This window comes from Diorhabda carinulata, chromosome Y, assembly GCF_026250575.1.
Source record: "Diorhabda carinulata isolate Delta chromosome Y, icDioCari1.1, whole genome shotgun sequence".
Classification (NCBI taxonomy): domain Eukaryota; kingdom Metazoa; phylum Arthropoda; class Insecta; order Coleoptera; family Chrysomelidae; genus Diorhabda; species Diorhabda carinulata.
In genome coordinates this window covers 9,014,124-9,041,714 of record NC_079473.1, presented here as the reverse complement: position 1 = coordinate 9,041,714, position 27,591 = coordinate 9,014,124, and the positions used below count along the sequence as shown (strand labels likewise).

General features: G+C 30.5%; 3 protein-coding genes across 5 annotated transcripts; 2 read left to right on the top strand and 1 right to left on the bottom strand.

The window, feature by feature from the left end:
- Window positions 1-1,428: 1,428 nt before the first annotated feature.
- LOC130903044 (uncharacterized) lies at window positions 1,429-4,343 on the top strand. Its single transcript, XM_057815310.1, has 4 exons — window positions 1,429-1,866; window positions 2,296-2,540; window positions 2,664-2,796; window positions 3,771-4,343. Exons 2-4 carry the CDS (start codon window positions 2,296-2,298, stop codon window positions 4,284-4,286), a joined length of 894 nt encoding a protein of 297 aa, XP_057671293.1. The 5' UTR covers window positions 1,429-1,866; the 3' UTR covers window positions 4,287-4,343.
- On the bottom strand, window positions 2,560-4,969 carry LOC130903043 (putative nuclease HARBI1). The gene is made up of 2 exons (XM_057815309.1): window positions 4,367-4,969; window positions 2,560-3,616 (listed from the first exon to the last, which is right to left on the bottom strand). The coding sequence occupies exons 1-2, from the start codon at window positions 4,778-4,780 to the stop codon at window positions 2,891-2,893; spliced, it is 1,140 nt and encodes a 379-aa protein (XP_057671292.1). The 5' UTR covers window positions 4,781-4,969; the 3' UTR covers window positions 2,560-2,890.
- A 419-nt stretch (window positions 4,970-5,388) lies between these two features.
- Window positions 5,389-25,534, top strand: LOC130903042 (uncharacterized). Of its 3 annotated transcripts, none has more exons than XM_057815306.1 (11): window positions 5,389-5,783; window positions 6,215-6,388; window positions 6,774-6,866; window positions 6,948-7,082; window positions 7,152-17,319; window positions 17,613-18,190; window positions 18,539-18,713; window positions 18,880-19,448; window positions 20,563-20,682; window positions 21,108-22,226; window positions 25,049-25,534. In XM_057815306.1, the coding sequence occupies exons 1-11, from the start codon at window positions 5,604-5,606 to the stop codon at window positions 25,457-25,459; spliced, it is 13,722 nt and encodes a 4,573-aa protein (XP_057671289.1). In that variant the 5' UTR covers window positions 5,389-5,603; the 3' UTR covers window positions 25,460-25,534. The 3 variants fall into 3 exon arrangements, with proteins under 3 accessions (XP_057671289.1, XP_057671291.1, XP_057671288.1); XM_057815308.1 differs by having other exon boundaries at window positions 18,473-18,713; window positions 19,174-19,448; XM_057815305.1 differs by having other exon boundaries at window positions 18,473-18,713.
- The last annotated feature ends 2,057 nt before the right edge of the window (window positions 25,535-27,591 follow it).

The following is a 27,591-nucleotide window of genomic DNA, read 5'->3' as shown; positions in this document are numbered from 1 at the left end:
CTCATAATCTCCAGAAAATGTAGGTAATTTTATTTTAGGTAGCAAAACATTTTGTAGAGAATCAGTAATTGTGAATGAAGTTGCAGCATGTGATTGAGAAGGATTAACATCCAAAGATTGTGAACTTTGCTGTTTAATAATGGTAATATTTTGAAAATCTTACCGATCCTTATAATGGGCTTATAAATCTTCTTCTTCGCACAAAGATTCAATTTCTGATTGTACCTTATCAAATTCTTCTAATAGTTTAAACCCTCTATTTGATCTTAACTCAATATCATTTAAACTTGGTTTATTAACCGAACCTTCTATATTAATTATTGAATCGACATATTTTTCTAGAATAGTTAATTTTTGTTTAATGCTTCCTCTATTTCTTATCAATTTTTTAAATTCATCTCTTAAGCTTACTGCTGGATTATCAAGACTATCGGCGGTTTCAGGTATAGTAATAATTTAGGTTAACAATTGGATAAATTATAAAACTTACAGAATACAACTGTATCTTACCGCTCTAATAGAATTCGTAATATCAAATTATCAATAATAGCAATTTAAACTCGAAACTAGACGAAGGAATGATTGTTCAAATAGGAATATTATTTAACTAGCAAATAAGTTGAAATGTGCTTGAATAATACCAAGTAAATTCGACTTGACTGGATTAAAATAAATAGAATAGGCTGTTTATTACAAATACTCAAAACTAATAAATGTAATTAGTTTAAAACTATAATAATATTTGAGCAAATAATGTCAAACAGACCTTAATAGGTCGTTATGCCAATGGATAAATAGGAAAGTTGAATATAAATATCTGTTGGTTTTTATAATAACGGATTGCAACAACGAACACGTGCTGTCTGAAGATTTGTTGGTTCTTTTAACAATTTACCGTGTAATTTCTTCTTTATTTTATTTATCTAGGCTCGTGGGATCAAGATTTATGTTTGTATTGCTGACTCAAATAGTTAATAGGTAGAAGAAAATAGATTTTGAAATAGGTTTAGCGAACTGTATTTCTAGACTTGTTTTTCGTTCTAAGTAAAAACTCGAACTTTCTTCTCTCAACGTCTCATCGTTATAGGCGACGTTGCTGCAATTTTAATTTTTACAAGTAATTGCTGATAAAACATGAGATAATTTATATACAGTAAATAAAATTTATACACACCTGACTAGAAGAACTTTAACGAGGGAGAGCAGGAATGATGATAAGGAGAATCTTCAGCTTCGACCTCCAAGCAGTTCTTAACACCCAATAAAACCATCAAGCATGCCGTTTACAATCTGACCATATAAAACTTAAGAAGTAAAGAGGCTATCTGCTATTTATGGTCGAAATCCAATGGAAATAATAGTGTTTGAACATTTATCTAGCAATAACTCAAAACTCCTTATAAACATTTTCGTGACTTTAGTATAAAGCAGAGCATACACGGTCAATAATACTGACAGTATCGAAAAATATTGTCAGTAATACTGATCGTGTAATCCGAGGTATTGAAGTACTGAAGAGGGTACTGAAGATTGATGCTTCAATCCATTCATTCCTCAGTTCTGGTCGCCGAGTAGTGGGGATACTGACAGTAATAATGACCGTGTGGCCGGGTTTGCTTCATTCTTCAGTAATGAGGCGGGTTTAGGTTGTGAAAACACGTGCCATCTAATTGATGAAATCTTGGAGTTCGACGTTGGTTTGCTTTTTGTAGAGTTGCCGTTTATTTTCTCTGAAAACGTGAAGCCTGCTTATTTTCTTACGAATTTAAGTTAAATTACGTTATTTAAATTAAGTTAAATTAAGTTTAATTACGATAAATTTATCTTCCTCAGTTATTAAATTGTGCAAAAACTCGTGCATCCAAAGTAAGTACAAGATTATTTTTAAAATACTGTGAATTTAACCCTCTGGGTACCACGGTCCTCATGAAAGTCAAGTACCACAGGGGTCCTTTTTGGACCCCAAATATTTTTTTCCATTTTAAATCTTGGGTTATTGAATAGGAAGTTGAAACTTGGTACTTTCACATGTTTTTGAATGCTAATAATGAATTTTACCTTCAAGTTTACTCATCTTTTAACTTATGCCCAAAAATAAATAAAAGGTGCAACTTGTTTTTTCTTGTATTTTCTGAAGAAACAATATTTTAAAACGGAGTTTACAAAGGTCATACAGCAGAGAAAGTTAAATTCTCGTAAAAGTGTTGGGTCCCAAAAGGACCCCATGGTACTCGGAGGGTTAATAACGAAAATATTAATCATAACTTCATTTACATTTTGTTAAATAATTTGCAGATGGAGGATAATATGGACGAAGATCTTAAATTATTTATTCATACTTTTGAATCCATGCCCGAATTGTGGAGCTCCACAGATCCAAATTACATGAAAAAAAATAAAAGGATGGAAGCCTTAAATAAATTATTGCCTTTGTACAAAAAAATAAAACCTAACGCGGAAATTTCCGATGTCAGGAAAAAAATAAATACATTAAGATCAAATTTTCGAAAAGAACTTAAGAAAATTGAATCTTCGAAAAGGTGAGAATATATACCAACATTTTGATTTTCTTAGTAAAATTTTATTTAGGCATTAGGTATAGTTGTTTTTATAATAATTATATAAAAAAGAAAATATGAAATGAATTTATTATGTTATTAAAGGTCTGGATGTGGTACCGAAGACATTTACACTCCGTCGTCATGGGTATTTTATGCTCTTCAATTTCTTGATAAAATCGAGCAGCCATTCGAAACCCACTCGTCGATTGATGTGGAAAACGAGGAAGAGGAACAGGTATGATTTTGATTGTTTGGTTTTTACCATAAATTTCAGTATTAAATTTTTTGAAATAAAAAATTAACATTTGCAAAAGTATTATGACAAATTATTATGTAAGATTAAAATATGTACAATATTTATCCCTTGTGGATTTTGCGTCGCTTGCATTCCTACTATGTTCTTCACGAAGACTAGCCCCTACATCTATGCTTTCAATTTCGTTTTGTGCACTAAAGTTTAGAGATTCCTTTTTTAAGTAATTATGCAGATAGCAGCATGCTAGTGTAATTTTTGTTGCTTTGTCAGGACCAAGATTTATTGGCTTTTGAAACACACCAAATCTTGATGCGAGAATGCCAAAGGCATTTTCGACTACACATCGAGCTGTGGACAGTCGTTTATTGAAAGTATCTTGCTCCTTTGTACATTTTTTTTGAGGGTATGGTTTCATAAGGTTGCAGTGCAAAGCAAAGGCCTCATCTGCCACAAAAACGTAAGGAAAATAATCCTCTGAACCTGGTAACTTTGTGGGAGGTGGAATATGCAATTGCTTTTTTAGAAACAAATCCCAAAATTTTGTATAAAAGAGGACCCCACCGTCGGAGATCCTACCATTAGCTCCTACATCCACCATTATAAATTCCTTATTTGCATTGACCAATGCCATTAAAACAATGCTAAAGTGTCCTTTATAATTATAATACAGAGAGGAGGTATTAGCCGGTTTTTTTATGGCGATATGCTTTCCATCAAGAGCTCCGAGACAAGTAGGAAAGTGGCAGTTCTTGCTGAATTCTGCTGCAGTTAATAACCATTCCTCTTCTGTTAAGGGAAGCTGTAAAAAAAAAAATATTTTTTAAATAATAATAAGATTGTTATTATTAGTAGTAATAAAAATTTGCTGTAATTAGTTACAAAGAATGTCAATCATTTTTAAAGCATGAAATATGAACATCGAGGAATTTTTTAACTCTTGTTTTATTTTTTAGGCTCAAGAAACTACAAACATAATTCCAGAGGACGATGTTATCACTCAGCCTTCGACTTCAATAAATTACAACAGAAAATCCAAAAAACAAAAAAAATGTAATAAACAATCAGATTTGCTGAATTTAGCGTGTGAGTACCTGACCAAGGAAAAAGAAGGAGATTACAATCTTAACTTAGCGAAAGTTTGGGCTACAAAATTGCAAAATTTGGATGCGTCCCAAAAAATACTTGCCGAAAAGGCCATAAACGACATTTTATTTGAGGCTACAATGGGGAATCTGCATCACAACTCCGTTAAAATCAACGAGCCGCAATCTTCCTGCCTCCATTCATCAAATCCTTCCCAAATACTGAACGGAACCCTTCCTAGTCCAGTCCATGTCCCTTCTACCACCACCACTTCCCCCCAAAAAATTATGATTTTAAACAATAATAACAATTATGATCCAATCGATGATAACGGCATTTCATCAAAAAATAACTTGAAGGACTACTATCATACATTTTCTGAATAAAATAAAATTTTGTAAAGTGTATAAATGCCTATACATACTAATAAAATATTTTACTAATTGAATTTTTTTGTTCAACTTACCTTGATATAATCTCGAAGCACATAGATGAGAGTTTCACATGTTTCAATTATCATTGAACTAATTGCTGCTGGGGAAATCAATGCTGAGAACTTGAGGTCAGCAAAATTTCTTCCTGTCGCCAGGTATCGCAAAGTAACAGCGAGTCGCTCTTTTGGACTGATACTTTGTCTCATATTAGTGTCTTGCTTTTTAATATGAGGTGAAACCATGTCCAATAAAGTTAAAAACGTTGTTTCACTCATTCGAAAATAATTTTTGAAATCTGCAGGATTTTTAACTACTATTTCATTCAATAGGTTTAAATGGGTGTACCTGTCTCTTTCCAACAGCCAATCCTTAACCCATATTCTTCTTTTTTTTCTTTTTTTTACAACAGCAGAAGCTATAACTATTGCCAAACAGGCTCTATCCATGTTAAGTTATCTACTAAAGGATGGAAAGCGGGAACTGACGAATAATATTGACAGTAATAATGACCGTGTGAATTAAACGAACATCAGTAATACTTTCAGTAATAATGATCGTGTAATCACAGAAAATACTGAAGAAGGGCACCTTCAGTACTTTTATCAATACCTACTGTCAGTTTTATTGACCGTGTATGCTCTGCTTAAGGGTGACGATATATAAATTTGTTTGATTAATTTAAAAATTCTTAAAAAAACTAATTTTAAAACAGAAGAGACTTAAAGAACAAGAAGAACAAGAGCATTTAGAAACATGACCTCTTAAAGTTTCCACTTTATTTTTTCTGTTTTTCGACCCTCACAGAACATATTCATACTTGTCAAGAGGTGGGTTGAAGCATTCCACTAAAAAATTCCAACTTACAAATTATAACTTGACCTCTTAAAGCTTTCGCTTAATTTTTTTCTATTTGCAATTCGTTAATATTTATCTCGACGCTTAAAATGACTTGAAAGCCATTCCAATTGTGTTTACGATTATAACGTTATGGAATGAGTGGAACGGGAAAGATCGTAGTCGTGAACGTGATTGTCGTGAGTAACTCGTGGAATGCACCCCATTTGACATCAGCTCCTAACCTAATTTTATTTTAATGGAATATTGTGATTGTAGCAATTGGTATTTGCCAACTTGATAAATAAAGAATCTAAGTATTGACATTTTAACTGACAAAGTTTAAGAAATTTGAAGAGAGATGTATACAATTATTATATTCACATTATTTTGAACGTTCATAGCTGAAACAAAGACTTTATTCAAATCACCAAAATGACTTACGTTAACAAAAGGACAAGGGCTTTTCAGAATCCAAATGAATTACAAATAACACGAGTAAGATCGGAAGGGCGCATGAAAACATATCAATCAGCACAGGACTTAAGAGCTTGGAGTGATATCACAGAGGAAAGAAGACAGTATATTTTAGATTATCAATCCAAACCCAGGCTGGTGAGTACTTAAAGTTTACGCACTATTTAATGTATTTACTTTACATTGGTTCGATTCCAATACCTATATTTCTGGTATTTCTTAGTAACATAACAAAGCTCCTGTTCAAATTTCGTGTATTATAACTTATATAATGAGTAATTCCCCTAATAAAAACATCTGGCATTGTAAAAATTATTTGAAAATTTTCTCCAAGTCATGTAGAAATTTGTACTGTATTGTTCTGCAAATAGGTTTTTGAAATTTCTGAGTAATAAAATAATGGAGAAGTTAACTATTTAAGATCATTTTCTAACCTTATTCGTGCCTACAAACCATAATGTTCTTATAATTTTCACAATCACACACACATACCAACATTACTGTGTGTTATATCAGAAGAGAAGTTTATTTATAAATAATTTAAGGTATCCATCATTCTCAAATTGTAGGGTTTGCATTCAGGAAAAATAATACCAGTGGAATATTTGGTCGAATCAATAGCAGCTTTCAAAAATGAGAGAATAAAACAGCTGGAACAAAGGATCAATTATTTAGAAAAGATACTCTATTTATACTCTCAGCTGGATTTGGCGCCTCAACAGAAGAAAAAACTTGATGAATTGGTAAAATTTAAACTTTATAAATTATCATGTCTCATATTCTGAATGGTTTACATCTAAAACAATAAAAATATAACAATTAGAATTAACAATTAAAAATAATTAGAGTTTCATTAGTAAGGTGCTACCTCATCCTACTTGAACTTTTAAGTTTTGAATTTTAATTGTTAACCTGCCTCAACATTTCTCACAATTTTATAGAGCAAGGACCCAAATATTTTAATTTCATTAATATTTTTTATATGAATAAAGATTTTAATAAATATATGTTTGAAATTTTTAATGGTAATAAAAAATTGAGATTAAGTGCAAGAAATAATCTACATTGTTAATATCAAATTCACTTAATACTTGAAACTAGAATGACCATTATTTTATTTGTCTTTAGAAAAAGGAACTGAATTCAGCATATTCTGAATTAACAGCTCTTCATGAGGATGTATGTGAATGTACTGCATGCCATAACTTCCCAGAGAGTAAGGTGTGTACCAATTAATTAGCTTTATGTCAAATAATATAATTTCTTTTGTGAGAGTAAATAAATAAAAATATTCATATCTAGAGAAAAGAATTAGAAACCGCTTATTCCCATTGGGCAAAAAGAACATTCAAGGAAGATAAGGATTTGAATTCTGGTGGAACTGAAACATTAATAACTTGTGTTTGTGTAGCATGCCATAAACATTCTGAGCCAAAGGTAATATAGCAAAACTTGATATACAATATTCAACAATTTCAGTAGATAATTCTTAAACAATTATTTTAGCATCATAAAAGTTCTGAGGTGACCATGTCTGATGATAATTTACTTAAAACAGATCATAAAATACGACCAAAAAGTGTGGGTAGCAAAGAAAGTGAGCCCGACAGAACAGATCTAAAAACTAGTTCAAATAAAAAACGTAAAAAATTTGAAAGAGAGATGATATCAACAGAAGAAAAGACTTTATTTGAAACAGAAGAAGACAGTAGAGTTGAAAAAACTACAGGTGTCACTATTGATGAAGATTCAAAATTAATGAAATATATACCCCATGAAAATAAAGTTATTTCAAAAAGCAAAGATGTAAAAAAAGGGAAAAGCGAAGATGAAGATATGAGAGTTTCTATAGATAACCTCCATAAGGAACCTCCGAAATCAAAGAAAAGAGATAAAAGTAGTGACATAGAAGATCAGGATCAGAATAAAAAACGTCTGAGAGAAAGAGATCTTAGAAGCCAAGATAAACACACCGAAGGAAAAATATTTTATACAAGTAAAACAAAAGATGGATTATTAGACAATGAAATATATAAATATGGTGTAGAGGAAGAACAAACTTCAAATGGAATTGAAAAAAAAAAGACTATAAAAAAGGAAACAGAAACTTCTAGGAGAATAGGTGAAGCTGACAGGGATGCAACAAAAATGAAAGATGACTATGGTCAAGAATATCGAACAGGAAAAAAAAGAAGTAGAGTAGGATTGGACAAAAAAAATTTGAAGAAGGATAATGTAACTATTGAAAATAAGACAAAGACACAAAAAATACCTCTCAGTACAGAAGAGCTGATAAAAAAAGGAGAAGAACAACCAAGGAAAGTGAAAATGAGAGATGATGTCAGAGGTAAATCGGAAGACCTGCAGGAAACAACAGAAACAAGAAAGAAAATATTAGAAAATCAAAGAATAGCTTCTGATAAAAAGGAACTCTTGGAACAAAAACTTAAAACAGAACAAGTTCCATCAGACAAAGATGTAGTTATAGATCAAAGAGACAAATCTTTATCAAAAAAAGACATGTTTGGCTATAAAAGAATGCCCCAAGGGCAAGAAAACGAAGAGAAGTCACTAAAGGAAAAAGTCAAAGCAGAACAAGTTCCAAGAGACAAATATTTAGTTGATAAAGGTGTGACTAAAGATCATAGAGACAAAGGGGACTTGAAAATGATTCAAGATAAAATATTTCAGGGAGAAAAAGAGAAACGTTCAGATGATGAATTCAGAATCAATGATACCAACAAAAAGGCAATAAAGAAAAAAGTAGTTGATGATAGAGGAATGAAATTTATAACAGAAAAGGTATTGGAAGAGAAACAGAAACAGGTTCATGAAATTGGAATAATCACTGGTGTAAAGGATAGGTCAGAAGAACAAACTTTAACTGGTAATAATACAGAAGCGCCAAAAGTAAAAGGAGTAGATGTAAATTATCACATGGAACAAGCAAGAAAAAGTAAAATAAGAGATGATGCTAAAGATAAATCAGAAGACCTGGAGGAAACAGCAGAAAGAAGAAAGAAAATATTAGAAAATCAAAGAATAACTTCTGTGGAAAAGAATATACTGGGGAAAAAACGTAAAACAGAACAAGTTCAAGCAGACAGAGATGTTGCTGTAGATCAAAGGGACAAAGTTGAATCAAAAATGGAAATGTTTGGGAACCAAAGAATTCCTCGACAAGAAGAGAAAGCAGAGAAGCATCCAAAGGAAAAATTTAAAGCCGAACAGCTTCAAAGAGACAAACATTTAGTTGATAAAGGTGTGAATAAAGATCAAAGAGACAAAGAGGACTTGAAAATGATTGTAGATAAACGACCTCTTCAAGAAAAAGAGAAACGTTTGGATGAGGAATTCAAGACCAATGATACAAACAAAGGGGCAATGAAGAAAACAGTACTTGAAGATAGGGGAATAAAATCTATGGGGAAAAAGTTGTTGGAAGAGAAACCTGAACAGGTCCATAAAAATGAAATAATCACTGGAGAAAAGAATGTTGCTGAAGAACAAACTTTAACTGGTTATAAAGAAAAAAAGGATATAAAAGAGAAAGAAGATATAAAAGATATTCCAAAGAGGGCAGATAAAGCTGACAGAGATATAATCAAAATAAAAAACATTACTGATTATGGTCCTGAGGATGAAACAGGGAGAAGGAAAAGTAGAATAGGGTTAGAAGAAAAAAATTTGAAGAAAGATAGAATAACAATAGGAGATAAGGCAAAGGCAGAGAAAACACCTTTCAGTACAGAAGTGCCGATAAAAAAAGGAGTAGATGTAAAGTATCACATGGAACTAGCCAAAAAAGAGAAAATAAAAGATAGAGCTGGAGAGAAGTCAGGAGGACCTCAAGAAACGGAAATAACAAAAAAGAAAATAATAGACACTAATGGAACAACTCCAGTAGAAAAGAAGCTGATTAATAAAAAATATGAAACAGTTCAAGATAAAGATGTAACTATAGATTCTGGAGACAATTCTAAATCAAAAATGGAAATGTTCAGCTATAAGAGAATACCTCTAGAAGAAGATAAAGAAGAAGGGCCACTAAAGGAAAAGCTCCAAGCAAAACAAGTTCAAAGAGACAAAGATTTAGTTGATAAAAGTAAGACTAAAGACGAAAGAGGCAGAGAGGATACGGAAGCTACAAAAAAGAAAATATTAGACACTAATAGAACAACTTCAGCAGAAAAGAAGCTAATGAATAAAAAATATGAAACAGATAAAGATGTAACTGTAGATGCAGGAGATAAAGCTAAATCAAAAATAAAAAAGTTTAGCTATAAGAGAATACCTCAAGGGACAGAGCAAGAAGAGGAGCCACTAAAGGATAAATTGATCGGGGATGAAAGATTCCAACAAGAAAATGATAAGAGTATTGATGAAGAATCCAGAACCAATGATGCCAACAAAGAAGTAATAAAGAAGAAGGAAGTCGATGATAGGAGAATCAAATCTGCAGAAGAAAATGTGCTGGATTATAAACATGTCACTAAAAAGGATATAATTACTGGAGAAAAAGAGGTGCCTGAACAATATAAAGAAAGTAGAAAAACGGCTGGTGATCCAGCTTCAATGCTAAAAGTGGGAAAAGGTCTTGGAAAAGAGCATTTAGCTGAACAGGCTAAAAAGGAACAACTTCTATTTGACCAACAGACAAAATATAATGGACAAATAGATCGAGAAAAGAAAGCATTACAACAAAATATACTTGAAGATAAAGACTTGAGTCCATTAGAGAAGAATATCTTCAAAGGAAAGTTTAGAGAAAACCAAGACCAAAGAGCTAGGTTGCAACCAGATGTCACTGATAAAGTTCTAGAAAGTAAATTTGAAGGCGAGAAAGAGGGATTAATACAAATAAGGACTGATGGCAAAAAATTAATATCTAAAGATCAAGAAGTGTTGAATGATAAATTGAGAAAAGATAAGAATAGAAAAGAACGGTTGGAGAAAATAGTTTTGGGAGAAGAAGCAATAACATCAACAGAAAAGAAAGTAATAGACAATGCTCGAGAAGACCTAATGCTGGATGTCAGAGAACAAAGAGATAAAGATGGGCTGAAGAGAAAATTGATTGGTGATAGAATTCAATCACCTCGGGAAGAAAAGATGTTGGGGAAAGCTGAAAATGAAAAATTCAGGAAACAGTTGGTTGAAGCTGAAGAGCCACTTATGTCGGCACAAAAAGTGGCCTTGAAACAACGAACACTTGGGGATGAAGAACTTACCAATACTAAAAGAGAAAGTGATGAATTGAAACAGAAAATTTTTGGAGGGAAAGAAAAGATTTCGGAGAAAGTAAAAAATTCAGAAGAGATGTATCAAGCCAAGTGGCCACAAAAAGCTAAATTAGTTGTAGATGAAATTTTGGAAAATGATAAAGATTTGAAACAGAAAATTTTTGATGACAAGAAATTCATACTTGAAGAAGGGAAAACGATAGAAGATAAATCAAAAGCAAAAAAAGTTATGAAATTGCCAACTTCAGAACAGATATTACATGGATCAGATAAACTTTCAAAAGATGAACCGAAAATAACAATATTGAACGATAGAAAACTAACAGCAAAAGAAGAGCAGATGTTGGATGAACAACTGGAAAAGGAAAATGCTGTAAAACTGAGAAGTTTTGGAGAGAAAAAGAGTTTAAGAAAATACGAGGAAAAAAGGGAGGACATAAAAAAGTCTTTAAATGACTATAAACAATTAATACCAAATGAAGAAATGGAAAAAACATTGATATTTGGTGAAAAAAAAATGCCCCTATCTGAGGAAAAAATGTTGAAAAGTCAGTTAACAGAAAAAATAGCCGAGAGAGAAGAGCTGAAAGAGAAAATGTTTGGCGGTAGGAAATTAACACCTGAACAGGCCACTATATTGGATCTGAAACTAAGAGAAGAACAGGCTCAAAAAGAAAATGCAAAACTTGATAAATCAATAATAGCTCCGATTGGGAAAGAACAGCGAAAGGTGCAAGTAAATGTTTCTTCTGATGAGAAAAAAAAACATTTGGAGAATAAATTGAAAGCTCCTGCAGACAAGAAAGAATTAAGCTCTGAAGAAAAGAAACGATCGGATGATGTATTGAAAGTCCAGCAAGTCAAAAAGCATGTTTCTGGAAAAGAACATGGTGAGGACTCGGAACTATTGAAAGAATTGCAGGAGGAAAAACGTAAAGAAAAAGCTCTCAGCGAAAGTATAAGAAGAAAAAAGTTTGGAGATAAAGAGCACACCCCAAAGGGACAAGAAATATTAGATTCTACGAAAATAAAACAAGAAGAAAACTTGAAATTTTCTTTTCTTGAAAAAGAATCAAAACCACAAGGAGAAAAAGCATTAGAAATTAAACTAAAAGAGGAAAAAGCAAAAAGGGACATTTTAAAAAATACTTTATTTGGTAATAGAATACTTAGTCCCGAGGAAGAAAAAATATTAAATGCAAAGATGAGAGAAGTTCAATATAGTGAAGATATTTTAAGAAAGGAACTCACTCCTCTGGAAAAACGCGTATCAGATCAAAAGATGAAAGGGATGTCAAAAATGCCTTCTATATCTCATGTGCAAAACAATTCGGCAAACCTTTCAAAAATGGAACAAGGTGCTGTGAAAAAGAATATTCTGGGAGATAGTGAATCATATCCAAGTGAAGGAAAACTCCATGAACAAAAATGGAAGGAGAGCTTTAAAAAAAGTTTGTTTGAAGAAAGTAGTCCAAATAAAGGGAAAATCCTTGGAGAAAAATTAAAGAGAGAAGAGCAAAAGGATTCTGAATTAAGAGGAAAATTGTTAACTGCAGAAAAAGAGAGGGTATTGGAGAATCAAATGAAAGAGTTGACAGAAAATGAATCTTTGAAAACGAAGACTTTTGATGACAGTCTAGCAGTTCCAGAAGAGTTGCAGATCCAAGAAAGAGATTTTAACGATAAACAAGCATTACTTGGTGATAAAAAAATGGAAACGTTTGAAGATGAGGAAATAATTACAGAAGAAGAAAATAAGTTGAAAGCAGAATTTGAAAAAGAAAACTTGAAGAAACGTCCTTTTGGGGGAAAAGAACTGTCATCAAAAGAGAACCAAGAACTATTAGATACTTCACTGAATGAAGAAATTTTGTTTGGCAATAAAGAATTTGATGTCAATAAGGAGAAATTAGAGCTTAAAATGAAACAATTGACAGGAAAAGAAAAGGAAGAAGCAGCAATGATTTCTTTGGAAGAGAAGAAATTGTTGGAAGCAGAAGGTAAACAAGATCATCTTAAAAGAGATATTTCAAAAAAGCAAATGTTTGGAGACATAAAACTATTTACCGAAGAAGAACAATTTTTAGAAAAATATGAAGAAATAAAAAAAAGAGATAGTTTAAATAGACGTTTGTTTGATGAGAAAATGCCAGACTGGAATAAAATCATAGAAGGCAAAGATACAGCAGAAACACTGGAAGGGGATGAAATAGAAAAGATGGATCAAGATCTCGAGAAAGACAAATTATCGGAAGATAAAAGGATAGGATTGGGAAAAAAAGAATTGCTGGGGAAAATTTTTTCTCCTGAAAAAGGGCAGATTTTTAAAAAGAAATTCGAAGAAAGTCCATTGCAAAAAGAAATTTATGAACAAAAATTCTTTGGTGATATAAATTTAACAGAAGATGAAAAATTTGATGAGAACATAAATAGAGACAAAGATAGTTTGAAAAAAATGATGCTTGGGCACAAACAATTAACTCCTGAAGAAGAAATGTCAGAAAATGCGTATAAGAAGCAAAGACAAATTGAATTGAAAACTCACCTATTTGGAAACAGAGAACTGACTCCAGCAGAAATAAAATTTCTGGAAGAAGTGTTTGAAAGGGAGCAAGCTGGAAAAATCTCGGAACAGGAAAAAATAGAAGAACTAGCTCGAACAGGAAGTCTTGGACAGAGTTTATATGAAGGAAATAAATTATTTCCAGAACAATTGAAAGTACCAATTTTACAGAAGGATGCGTTAAGCAAAGACCTTTTTGGTTACGGAGAAGAAGAAGGTGTAGAAAAAGTTTTAATGAAAAAAGTTCTTGACAACGACACCATGAAAACCAGAATATTCAGTAAGAAACAATTATTTCCTGGAAAAGAACTATTAGAAAAAAAATCTGAAGCAGATAATTCACTAAAAGAAGAATTGAAGCAAAACTTTGTTGGAGATAGGAAAATTACTCTGGAAAAAGATCAAATGCAGCAAGAAAAGTTGAATGAACAAGTTCGAAGGGAAAGTTTAAAGAAAAAATTGTTTGGCGATAAAGAACTCACCTTAGAAGAAGCGGAGTTATTGGAAGCTAAATTAAAAGAAGAAAGGCTACGAATGAAACCTATTTGTAAAGGTGTTTGTGTAGGATCTTTAAAATCAATTAACCAAGAAGAAATATGCGTAACTGGGAAAAAAATTTCACGCTACAAACACCCTGAATTTAAAAAAACTCTTTTAGAAAAATCTATCTCTCTAAATAAAACTTATGCGGGTTGTGACACAATTAATAAATACGATCAAGATATTAATATGAAAGCAGAAAAACGAAAATGCTCCAAACTGACAAAAGTTCTACATGAAAGGATTTTATCTCCAAACAAATGCAATGCGCCATGTAATACCGATCTACAACTCAAGAAAGTACCAAAAAGTTGTGGAAAAATAGGGACAGAACCAATCATTATCACACCTGATAAAATAAGATCAAAAGAAACTGATAACTTTAAAGCATCACAAAAAAAATGTGTTGCGCCGTGTAATAATGATCGACAATTTAAGAAAGCACCAAAAATGTATGGAAAATTTGTTGAAGAACCAATTACCGGATTTGAACAACTGAAATCGAAAGATAAAAGTGATCCACCCAAAGCACGATCAAAAAAATGCAATGTTTCATATAATACCGACCAACATGTCGAAAAATTACCAGAAAGGTATGAAAAAATTGACACAGAACCAATTATTATTAGATCTGATAAAATGAGGCAAAGAGGAGAAAGAGACCTCAAGAAAACACCGAAAATAAAATGCAATGCTCCATGTAACGAAGACGAACAATTAAAGAAATCAGTAAGATATGGAAAAATGGATACAGAACCGATTATCAACAGATGTACTAAGATTAGAACACACGAAATCTGTAAACATAATAAAACACAAGCAAAGGTTTTAAGCTATCAATCAATAGATAAATGTCACACAGCATGTAACACAGACGAAAAACTAGAGGAACAAATTTTTATTATTGATAGCTCAAAAAGCGAACACAAAAAATGCCTATTATCTAAAAGTGAATCTACCTTTAAGAATACCCAAATAGATATTGACATTCAAATCGGTAAAAAAGGAAAACATATAAAAATGTGCAAAAAAATGTCCCCTGGATATAATTCGAATGCATTTTATTCCCAAAAGACCTCCCCCCAACTGTGTAAATCAATACGCTTGGAAGAGCAGAAGAAAACAATAACTACTATAAATATTAATATCCCATTATTTGATGATGTTACATCTAGAGTTGTTAAGACGTCAGAAAATAATCTAGAGGTTGAAATTGAAGCGAAAGCATCAAAAAATGTTAATAAACTAAAAAATACACAAAGTACTTGTGAATGTTCTGGGAAAAATGAAGTACATGACAAAGCTTCGGTACCTGAAAATATAATAAAACCCAATGTTACTGATATGATCGACGAAGACCACTCAGAAAAGGCTTTAGAAATTATGAAAAATTTCTTTTCTTGTGAAAATATATGTCCTAATCTTTGCTCATCAACGTTATCTGAACAATTCCAAGAATCATTGGAATATAAAACTAAATCCAATGCTTCACCTTTATTTAAAGAATCATGTGGAGCGATTTGTATAGGAAATAAACTTTCTTCTAAACAACAAACTAATCTTAAAGGTTTAGAGAAAGTAAAAAAAAAATTATTCAAACAACAGGTTAATCCTGAAAGTTGTGAATTTGATGCCATCCAATTAGAAGAAGAAATATATTTTGATGCCCTTGATAAAGAACATATTCAGGAGAAGAAAGAACTTGCAGCAACCGAAAAATCGTTTTTGTTATTGAAGCAACTGCCTCAATCAAAATTATCTCAAGAAAAGATTTCAATATCCCAGTTACCAATGGTAGAGGATGTTGATGTCATATTACCAAACTTTGATGAAATAACAATTTCACAAGATACTTTGCCTTCTGTAATTATTCCCAAGGAAGAAACTAAATCTAAAATACCTGGAGAGAAGTATCGACATATAGATGTTAAAAAAAAGGAATCAAACGAGGAAAAAAATATAGTAATAATATCAGAAGAATCGAGAGGTATTAGAGAAGCAAAATCAACAAATAAAAACCAATCAAAATATTCTCAAACAGAAGATTTGACTATTCCTGTAATATCGCACGAATTAGATGTTAAAAGAGAATACTTGGAAACTATAAAAAAAAATACGGGATCGGGAAGACAATTAACATCCAAAGATAAAATTATGTTTATATTATCGGAAAAAGGAAAGGAAAATTCAAATCACAAAGAGTCTGAGATATTAGAGAAACAGAGTAGTATCAAGAAAAGTGGCGTTTTAAATGAGAAAGATTCTATAAAACAGATATTCAATAAACAAGCAGGAAAAATAAAAACTGAAGAATTTGTTAGAGATGGCTCACCAATTGTAAAAGAAGAAATTGCTCCTGAGAATGAAAAAAGTGTGACAAAAGATTCGATTGAAACGATTCAGCTTAATGAAGACATAATGAAAGCAGTAGAGAAGAAGAAAGAAGTTGATTGCTCTGAGATCTTAAATGTCAAGGTTGTTGATACAAAGGAAATGAAAGGAGCTGTAGTTGATGGAATTGAAGAAACTGATATAAAAGATAAAACTGGAGAAATTTTAGATGCTGAAAATTCGAAAATGTTTGGTGGAGACAAAGGTGTATTGGAATTGACGTTTATTAAAAATAATAAATGTGTTGCACCATGTGCTATGCCTACTAGCGATATAATCAAAATGAAACGAATACCATACAACGAAGATATTCCTCCAATAATAAGCACTTGTATTAAAATTAAAGCTGAAGTAAGAGAAGTACCTGAACAACCTTCATTTATTGAAAATATATGTACGGCAACCTGTGCCTGGCAGTCAAAACAAGTACAAGCACATAGATGCAATGAATTTTCTCAATGTGGTTGTAGCATTTCATCATGTATATGCCTTCAATCAAATAAAAAATGTCCACTAATAAGTCAAGCAAACATATATACACAAACTACATCGAGAGGAAGTGATGAATTCTCTAATATTCACGATGTGAAACCAGCTAAGAAACTTCCAATATGCCCTTGTAGAGAACTAATGCATTATACTAATAAAATAACCTACTTCTCACTTAACAAATATCATTTACCCTTTGAACAATGGTCTATTGATGTACAAAAATTCAAAGATAAAGCATCCGTAGTAGCAAGATCTGGTTTTTTTGTAATTCTACCTGATAAAATTCTTAATCTGAATTCATTGATACCCAGAGGTTACTCACCTCAATACCTGGAGCCAAGCATAGAAGAAACACAAGAAGATGAGAATTCTTTGACATCAATATTTCAAACAGACTATCCCGGATCCTATGTGTTAAGTGAAGGACTCGAACAACATTTTACAGGTAATTCTTTTTACAAAATTTATACTATATCGAATAAAGAATATATTCCAAATAGATGCAACGTCTATTAGATCTATTCCTTATCAGGTGCTTCCTGAGACTGCAATGCTCTGTAAATAAGCTAATAAGGAGGTTTGGTTTACTATATACAAACCTTTTTTGAACCTAGTCTAGAAAGGCATTGCAACTGGAGCACTTTCATCTATCACAGAAATACTCCAAATGCTTTTTTTTTCACAATTGTAGTTCTATCAATTTTTTTCTGTTTTTATAATATAATTCAAATATTTCAGATAATAGTTCGACTCGTTCAAGAATCGTATCCCAACTATCATCAATCAGTATAACAAACATTTCCAGTGAATCAACACCACCACGTTTTTCAAACATCAATTCGAGGATCAAGAGTGAAGAAGAAAATTTCAGAAATGATATAATTCTTTACTATAAATTCTCTACACCATCTTTATCTATTAGTATTGACGATATATCTAAAACCGATGAAGAAACCGAGTTAAAAGCTAAAATAGAAGAGATAGAAACTGACGACGACTTTAGAGAACACATATCAAAATGTCAAAGGAAAGTGAAAGACGAGAACAAAGATGGCACAGACGAGGAGGAAGAAACGGTTAAAGAGCAAACTTTTATATCAAAATTTTCAACAAAAGATAAAGAAAATGTTAGTACTGAAGTTAAAGCAATTACATCTACAGGGGATAACTGTCAGTCAGTTATTGCTCAAGAAGTAGCAATTTTATTGAATGATGGAGAAAGTGTACAGACTGATTTAGATACAGATATGTATATAAACAATATTCAGTATCTTGTTCAGAATATTGACAAAATAAAACTTACTCAGTTGAAAAATGTAAGTACATATTTGTCTTAACTTTTCAAATTCCATTTTAATTACTTCTGGAAAATCCCTTCTTTTTTATCCACATTTCTTTTTCAAAATATAACGAGGTATACAAATAACACAATAAAAGATTTACTATTTCTCTTTTCGAATTTGTAATTTTTTCGTTTCCAAAATAGCCTATAAATTTTATAATCTCTTTTATATGATTATATTGTGTATTTTGTGTGTTTTTAAAAAGGGATAGATATGTTTTTGAAAACCACGTAACTTTGGCATTCAATATTCTAGGATAACGTATTAAAAATTACAAGAGACCAACCAAATGCTACAGATGTATCAACTAATATTTTTAAGATCAAAAGAAGTACCTGTGAAATGCAAGTTGGTAACAAAAAGGCCAGAGACGATAAAGAAAGCATAAAATCCAAAGGAATTGTGGAAGGCATGGAAACATACAATTGCAAAAATATATACAATCAAATTAAGGGGGATGAAAAAGTACAACAAAAATCTTCTGAAACAGATAAAGGTGAATATTTCCTTTTTCTTTCAGATGTAATTATGGGAACAACGGGATAAATGAGAATCAATACCATACTATTAACTATATTATCAAATAAGATATAAGTAACATTTGAATTACTTTTATTGTCATTTATTTCAACACGTTGCTTGAAAGACTCTTATTTTTATAGATGAGCTATTTGAAGATGCAGTGGATCAAACTCCAAAATCATCTCAAGTTTTAAAAATGCTCCCAGGACAAAGTACACATATACATACAAAAATGAGTAAAATAACTGAAACCATAATTTCAGAACTGGAAATTCCTGAATCGAGTTTATCTCATAAAAAAAAGTTTAAGTTAAGGTTAATGCAGAAGATTAAATCTGTTTTAAGACAATTTCCAATAAACAAAAGTCGATCAGAAAAATCTGGCTATTTCAAAATAAAACGTTCTAAATTTTCTACTTATTATTTTTTGATAGCACAACATTCAAAACAGTATCAATTGATGAAAAAAAAGGAAGAAAGGTGTAACTTTGGTAAAATCGGCAGAAAAAGCTGTAGACGAAGAGGAAGCTTGAACAATGGCAATAAAAAACAAAATATTAAGAAAAGAAGAATTAATATAAAAAGTCAGTCAAAACAAGAAATGGGTAGACTTATTTTAAATTGCACGACAATAGGTTCTAAAGAAAATTTATATGCTTCAGTTATTCCTAAAGATACTGAAATAATTGCATTGAGGAATAATCTAGTGGTAAGTTTTAATCATACTTCTATAATTATTAGGAAACAGTGTATGTTCTATAGAGAGGTAGCCACAAGGTTTTTTTTAAACAAATTAGAATGTAATTCTCATAAATAAATGATAATGATAAAATTCCATTCCAAAGGAATCACAGGAATATCACTGTCCTGTATTGCGTTGAGAATGCGAATGGATAAACTTTTTTACGAAGTGAAGGTTAATTTTCAAAATATCGTTCACAGTTAATGTATTCAACAGCTACTACCATCTGACAAATATGCCTTAAATCATTAAGTTTTCTTACATTTAACAACTTATTTTTAAATCTATCCAATTGACCATTCTTAACGGATGTAATGAACCAAAACTGATCTAAATAATTTCAAAAGAAAGTGTGCAGACATAAAATAGTACTTATTGAATTAAGAGAGGAATCTTTTGGAATATGCGAGATTATTTGGAAAACGTATTGATGAATCATTATCCTCACCCCCATTTGGCACCTCAACTTTTAATATATTTTAGGAAAGAATCGGAAAGTTAAGAAATACTAAGCTCATCCAATACTAATTTGGAATTTATAAAATATCATTCGTGGGATTCTCTAAATTTACTTACATTTTTTAGTTTTCATGCTAAAAACCACGTAACAATTTAAAATGAGACTTGAATCAATCTAAATTGGAGTAAAATACACAATATTTTCTAATGCTCAATGGAACTCACATGCTTGGTATTAAAATTAACTATTTATGATTGATGTTATATCAAAGTATCTAGATCACCTATATTTAGATTGTTAACGACAATTGTACCTGACCAAAATGGCATCATTTAAGGGTGTAAACATTAAAAATTAATTTAGCTGATCCAAAAATATAACATATATACCAAATATCATTTTCTCCATCTAAATATCAATCACTACTTCCTGTAATTCCTCTATTTCGGCATCTGACATTGTGAATTATCAAATTAAGAATTTTTCACTTGAGACTCTTATGGCTATTTTAAAGTTGAAGAATAAATGTTTCCAATAATTTCATGAATTCATTTAATGAATACAAGATATTTCACAAAATACAAAATGTAAATTACATAATAAAATTAAAAATAATTTTAGGCTGAAGAATCATATGGTAGAGGACAAGAAAATATGACTTCCGCTATGATATCTCACTTGAACAGCAAAAAAGAAGTAGCTGAGAAACAAGATGACTCAAAAAATCAACAGGAACTGCGGGTGAATCATTTTACAAAAATTATTTCTTTAGGAAATATTCGGCAAAATGAGTCTAAAAATTTTTATATCATTTTTATGGTGTTAATCGATTTATACATTTAATACATATTCTAGCACATGTTGAAGGACGCATTATTATTTGGTATAAATAATTATTACCTCAGACATCTAGTAGTCCTCTTTTTGAATTGTGAAGTTTGGCAATCACATTTGTTTTTAATATACTAACCTATCTCCACTTACACTTCAGATTGATTATACTTTTATAGTACTATAAGGACCTGCTGCAGAAAAATTAGCGTTTTAATTTATTGCCTCTATCGCAACATTTACCTTATTTGATTCCCTGTGATTACCTTCTGTTCACAAATCCTAGTATTTGCTTTATTCAACACAGATATTTTACTATCGGCTTCTGATTTTAGGAAAGTTATGAAGAACAAAAACTTTGCTATGTAGAGGCTGCTTCCAAAGACGATGCCGAAAAAGCAGCTCCTTCTAATTTACCCCAAAACCTAGAAATCTTACTAATGGACAATGAAATCAAACAATTGGACCAGAATATCAAACAGATGCGCAATCAAGACATTACACCTGAATTGCGGGTTAGAATAATAAGAAAGGAAGTAGAGGTAATGAAAAAATATTGCTCACAACTGTCAATCATACAAAGAGAAAATGACAAACTGAAGGAGCAAATATTTTTTTATGAAGACTCATTCTCCAAATTAGGATGCTTTCCAGTCAGTCCAAAGTTAATAGAAGAACTCAAACTCAAAATTGAAGCCACCAATGAAGAGAAACAGCTAAGAGAAAAAGTTCGCAATTTAGAAAAAGAACTTTGTTTGTACACCTACTCACTCAAAGATGTTGAAGTGCTCAGGCAAAGATCTCTACTTCTAGAGGAAGTCTTGACAGATCGAGAAAGACTAAGTCAAAAAGTAGAACAACTGGGTATTCTAGATCAAGAAATTCATAATTTAAAAAAGAAAGCAGCTATAGTGGATGAACTGGAGAATTGTGTTTTAAAAATGAGAAGAGAGAAAAATTTTTTGGAAATAGAATTGAATCAATTAAAACGGAAATTGTCTATTGTCGAAGGAGAAGAATTCAACAGAAAAGCGGAAAGAGAGATTTTAGAATCCAAAATTGTTTGCATGGAACAGAAAATAACAAATCTCAAATCCTTATGTGAAGACAAAGAAAGATTAAGGGTAGAACGTGATCATCTGAAGTACAGTCTTGAGGAAATGATAAGGAAGTTAGAAGATGTTGAGAAAATGAGGAAACAAATTCAATGTTTGGAAGCATTGAAAGCTGAGCGTGATATATTCAAATCAAAATATGAAACTCTGATTGGATTGGAACATGAATGTGATTTATTGAGAGATCAACTAGATAGAACAAAATATGTAGAAATAGAGCGAAATTCCTTAGAAATTCGGTTAGAAGATTTGGAAGCTTGCTTAGAAGATCAAGAAAATGAAAAAAAGAGATTGGTTCATTATATAAATACATTATCTAAAGCAAGGGATGAGGAACAAGTAAGATTAACATTTTAATACTATCATCAGTACAAACTTAGAATATTAATATAAAATCCACAAAGGCAATATTCAAGGAATGTATTTGTGTAATTTTGAAGTATTAGTGCCAGCTTTAATATTTGAAAAATCACACAGCAACAGCAACATATAGTTCTCAACGAATTTTGAACGTTTTACATTGGTATGAAACAGATTTGATGTCAGTTTAAGTATCACTTTTGTATTTATTATGCTGCCTAAATAGTAAAAATGTTTCATTTCTATTTGTTGTTAACAGACATATGTCATCCGTGAATTCATAGTCTTCCTGGTTTTCAATTTTTTCTGTTTGCCTCATTATCTAATCTATTAAAATGTTAAACAAAGTTGGCGGCAGATAACTTCATTTTGTACCATTATTATTTTCCCTGGCCTAATATGATCAATGCAAGAGTTACCACTTTTGAATACAGCTTCATTATTGGGCAGTTTGTCTTATGGTGAAAATCCAAAATAATTATGAGCTTACTCCATCTCGTACCGAATGACAGTTTTTACAATTATTCTAGTCTTTCGGACTACTCTCATCATTCCAGATTTTTATCAGGAGTGAGTGAAGTATTGCTGTTGAAAGATATGTTTATTACTTTATTAGCTCTGCTGGAATACCGCTATTGATTTCTACTAATTAATTCTTCCGTTATTTTTAGTGTTACTCTATGTTTCTAATTTTCTATTAAAGTTAAATCATCAGCATATGCTATTATTTATTTTGATTCATTAACGATTCTTCTTTCGATATTATATTCCTTCATTATGCCTTTCATTGCAATGTTAAACAATACCGCTGAGAGGCCATCACTTTGTCTTACCTCGGCATTTATTTCAAATTCCTCAGGTGGTCATTACCGGTCCCCTATAATTTAGGATAGTCATATCAACTTTTGGGGTACTTTCAGTTTTTCCATATCCTATGTCATTACATTCCACTTCCATCGGTTTTTCTTCTTTTCTAGTATTGAACCATTATCGCTTACATCATCTTTGTATTCATTTTCTATTTCCGGGAATAATATTTTAAAATAGTGACTCCTTTATTCTTCTTTAATATTTGATATAGTGCGTTAAATATATATTCACATTATTTTTATTATCATTATCCAAGTTTGTTTTTATTATATTATCATAATATGCTTGTTGCTTTTTCACTTCAACCTACCTTCTTTTTTCTTTTTAGTTATTATTATATATTCTTGGTGAAACAATTTATTATTGCTTCTTATATCTTCTATATGAATGACTTCCTGCGTTGCATTTATAACACTTTTCTCAATCTCGTTTCATTGTTCATGAATAGTATATTTTCCTTGCTTTTCTATTTCTTTTCCGTATTCGTTTCAGTTTTTTCCAATTCCATTTTCTACCTTTTATTGTCTTGTTCACTATATTTACCATTATATATTTAATATTTAATTATCACTAATTGATGGTCAACTCCCATTATCGTAAGTTGTTTCGTGTAAGGTGTGCTTTTCAGCCACACAACTTGGTACTTATTAGTCTTGTTTTTATGTTTTGCGGTCATTTTCCAAAAACTATTAATGTATCATGTCTTGTAACATTCTTAAATACCTTAACGAGTTTTTCATAGCATTCATCTTTATCTTCGTCTTTTGCTTCCTCTGTTCCTCTGTTGATGCGTAGATATTATTTATTGTTATTTTCTACACCATTTTTTATTGTGTGGTATTCTCTCACTTGTAATTTAGTACATTTCTTAGAATTATTTTGCTTATCATAAAACCCGTTTTTCTTTCTCCGCCATAAAACAGAACATATTTTCCTTTATTTATTTGTTCTTCTCCCTTCCATCGTATTTCTTGAGGAGCCAAAATATCTATTTTGCAATCCAACATTTCTTTTGAAATTTCCTTTGCCAGAATTGCTATGACATTGCACGATGCAATTCTCCTTTTATTTCATTGCCTTGTCGACTATCATTATATCTATGTTCTTTTCTTTTATTACTATTTTTTGTCTTAATCTCTTTATTTCTTCCTCAATTTTCCAGCAATCGATTATTGCACGTTATTTTTTTGTAGAATTCTTGTTTAATTTCAACGTTTTATTGGTTTGTTGGTGTATATACATTCACCATTAGCAAGACTCTAAATTTTTGCTTAAATTTAGTCCGTATGAACCTGATACGTTTTCCTATTCTAGATTTTTCGATATTGTCTCTTTATTTGTCTTAAAATCTAATTCTTTGTCTAAGACTAAGTCTTTTTTTGATGAGTATAGTAAGTTTGTAGTTTGATTTTACCGGACCCATACCAACTTGTTTCATTTAATCCTAGAATTATTTTTTTGCAGCTGCTTAGTTCTTTTTGCGTCTGATTTATCTTACTTGGTACTATCATTATCCACCCATTGTAAAGCCCAACATTCCCGGTATTAATTTCCATATGTTCATCAATTTCTTTTCCTTTTGTGTTGAAAATTAATTTATTGATTTTTTAATTCAGTGTGACCATTTTTGTGTTCCATTTTTTAAATAGCGTTTTAAAGTATTTGCAGACGTTTTCAAAATAGTTCCTGAGAGTTGAAAGTAGTCATTTATTCGTTACATTGAATTGAAACCAAAATATTTTTAAAACATTAAGCAAATTGTCAATAAACACAAGATTACCTAAATTTTCGTTAAATTGCTTGGATAAAATTTTATCCTTGCTTTGGACCAACTTTTTTAAATTCGTAAATTTGTTAATTCAATTTATTTGACTTACATACTACATATTTTCCACTGTTGTGTTAAATGAATTGTTTGTATTTTTTATCAGGAGAAGTTCAACAAATATGCAAACCAAATGAGAGTAGAAATTGAGAAGAAAGATAGTTTGATAACTTCTACCCAAGAAAAATTAAGTTTTTTAGTAACTAGACTTGAAGATTCTGTCAATGACCTTAATTCTCAAACACTAGAACATAAAAGTAAAACCAGTAACTTAGAATCAGACATTAATACTTTAACTCTTAAATTAAATAATTTGAAAGCAAAAAACGAGAAGTTGGTGGACTGTCTTAGTAACATCGAAAATGAAAATCAAAGATTGATACAACATATCATGGACTTGAAGAAAGAAAATGATAATCTTATAAAAAATCTCAAAAATCTAAAAGAGACTAATATTTTTCTGAAGAAAACATTGGAAGAAAAAGAAGATTCGTTGAACTCGACAAGTGAAGCTTAGAAATCTAAAACAGAATGTGTCGTGTTACAGTAAATGCCATTTTTATACCGTATTAATAAATTATATGATTTTTCACACAGTTTAATGTATATTTGATAAGAGGGACGATTAAGTAAATGTAGATGTAGAATTCTTCCCTGTATGTAGGTTTTGGAAATATTGAAAAAGTCCACCAAATTTTAACTATAATGAATATAGAATATATAATCGTTACATCAAAGAATGACTTTTTGTCCAAGAATATTTTGGTTCTCTTATTGTTCTCAAACATACGGATATAATAGAAATTATATATATATATATATATATATATATATATATATATATATATATATATATATATATATAATTTCTTCAATTTCTTGTTTCTTAGACCTTTTGATATATTTATGCATCTAAATGTTCTTGATTTTAGGTCTCTTATGTTTCAAAATTAGTTTTTTTTTGATAGTTTTTAAAAGAAATATAAATTTTGACGCTTTGAGTCTATCAAAATATGATATTGTCATCCTGTGACACAAAAAAGATCAGTGATAATAAGTTTAGCTGATAAATCTATCCAACTATCAGATCCGGAATGTGGATGCTTAGCTACTCAAAAAGCAAAAACTGCATTGAAAGAAAATAATTAACCATAAAAAGTGATGAATAGCATATTCAAGAAAAGGATAAACAGATACTACAATCAATTTAAAAACAAAACTGAAACGAAACATCAAAACATAAAACATTTTTCCTTACCTTATTAACAAGGACTACAAATAATTTAATTGATTATTGCTATATATTTGAGATATAGAGACCAAGAAAAATTAAATTTCTTTTTAGAATATAGTTCTAATGATCTACAAATCAATATAAATAAGCAAATTATCAGTGTCAATTATCAAAAAAAAACAATTTTAAAACAGAATGGACCTAAAATCAAGAATATATATATATATACATATATATATATATATATATATATATATATATATATATATATATATATATATATATATATATATATATATATATATATATATATATATATATATATATATATAAGAACGGTTTGGGAACGTGTCACCAGATTTCGAATACATAAGTATTCATCATCTGGGACTGAAATTATGGTCAAATACAATATACAATATAAGAAATATATATATAAATGTATAACAATACTAAAATTTTACTTACAATAATTAATTCAGATTTCCGGTGATTGTCGATATTGTTAACGCTTGTAAAAATTTTAAACCCATTTTTCCTTAACATATGTACCAGGACTTTCCCAACAATTATCGAATTATCTCGATAAATGTGATATTAGTATAAGTCATAGAGGACATAATATATTATCCAAATATTTCACTAAATTGAAATCTATAACTCCAAAAAACAAAAGAAGTAATATTATATATCAAGTGCCTTGTACTAATTGTGACGCTGTCTACATAGGGCAAACCTCTCAGTATTTAGAAAATAGTCAAAGAAGTCATCAATACAATAAAAAAATAGAACTGCATTAACGAACCATGAAATATCATAAAAAACAAAATTCATTTATAAAGATTCAAAAATTCTTGAAACGGAATCTAATACACCAAAAAGAGAATTTTTAGAAATGGTTCACATTCATAACAACGAAAAAGCTATAATTGGTAAAAAAGATCTAAATAATTTAAGTAAAATTTTTATCTTCATTTTGTAAATTCTAATAAAACTACAAATAATTTAATTGATTACTACTGTTTATTTGAGATATAAAAACCAAGGAGTAATTAATTTTTCTTAATAGAACAAAGCTTTAGTTTGATTTTATTCTTATTTTAATATTCATGATGAAGGTAATCTATGAATCAATAGAAACACGCAATTTTTCAGTGTCAATATCATATTTTGATGAAGATTTAAAAAAAAGTCGAAACGTCAAATTGTATCTATTAAAAATTATTAAAAAATTTTTAAACAAGAGAACTAAAACCATTTTTTAGACAGACGAAGAAAATTATTCGAATAGGGGTATATACATGCACTATTGGTGTTGGACCAGTTTTTTATGAAGGTACCTTGACACGCAGGAGATACGTTGATATGCTATCAGAGGTACTGGAAGAATATTTGGACGATTTTAATTTAGAAGC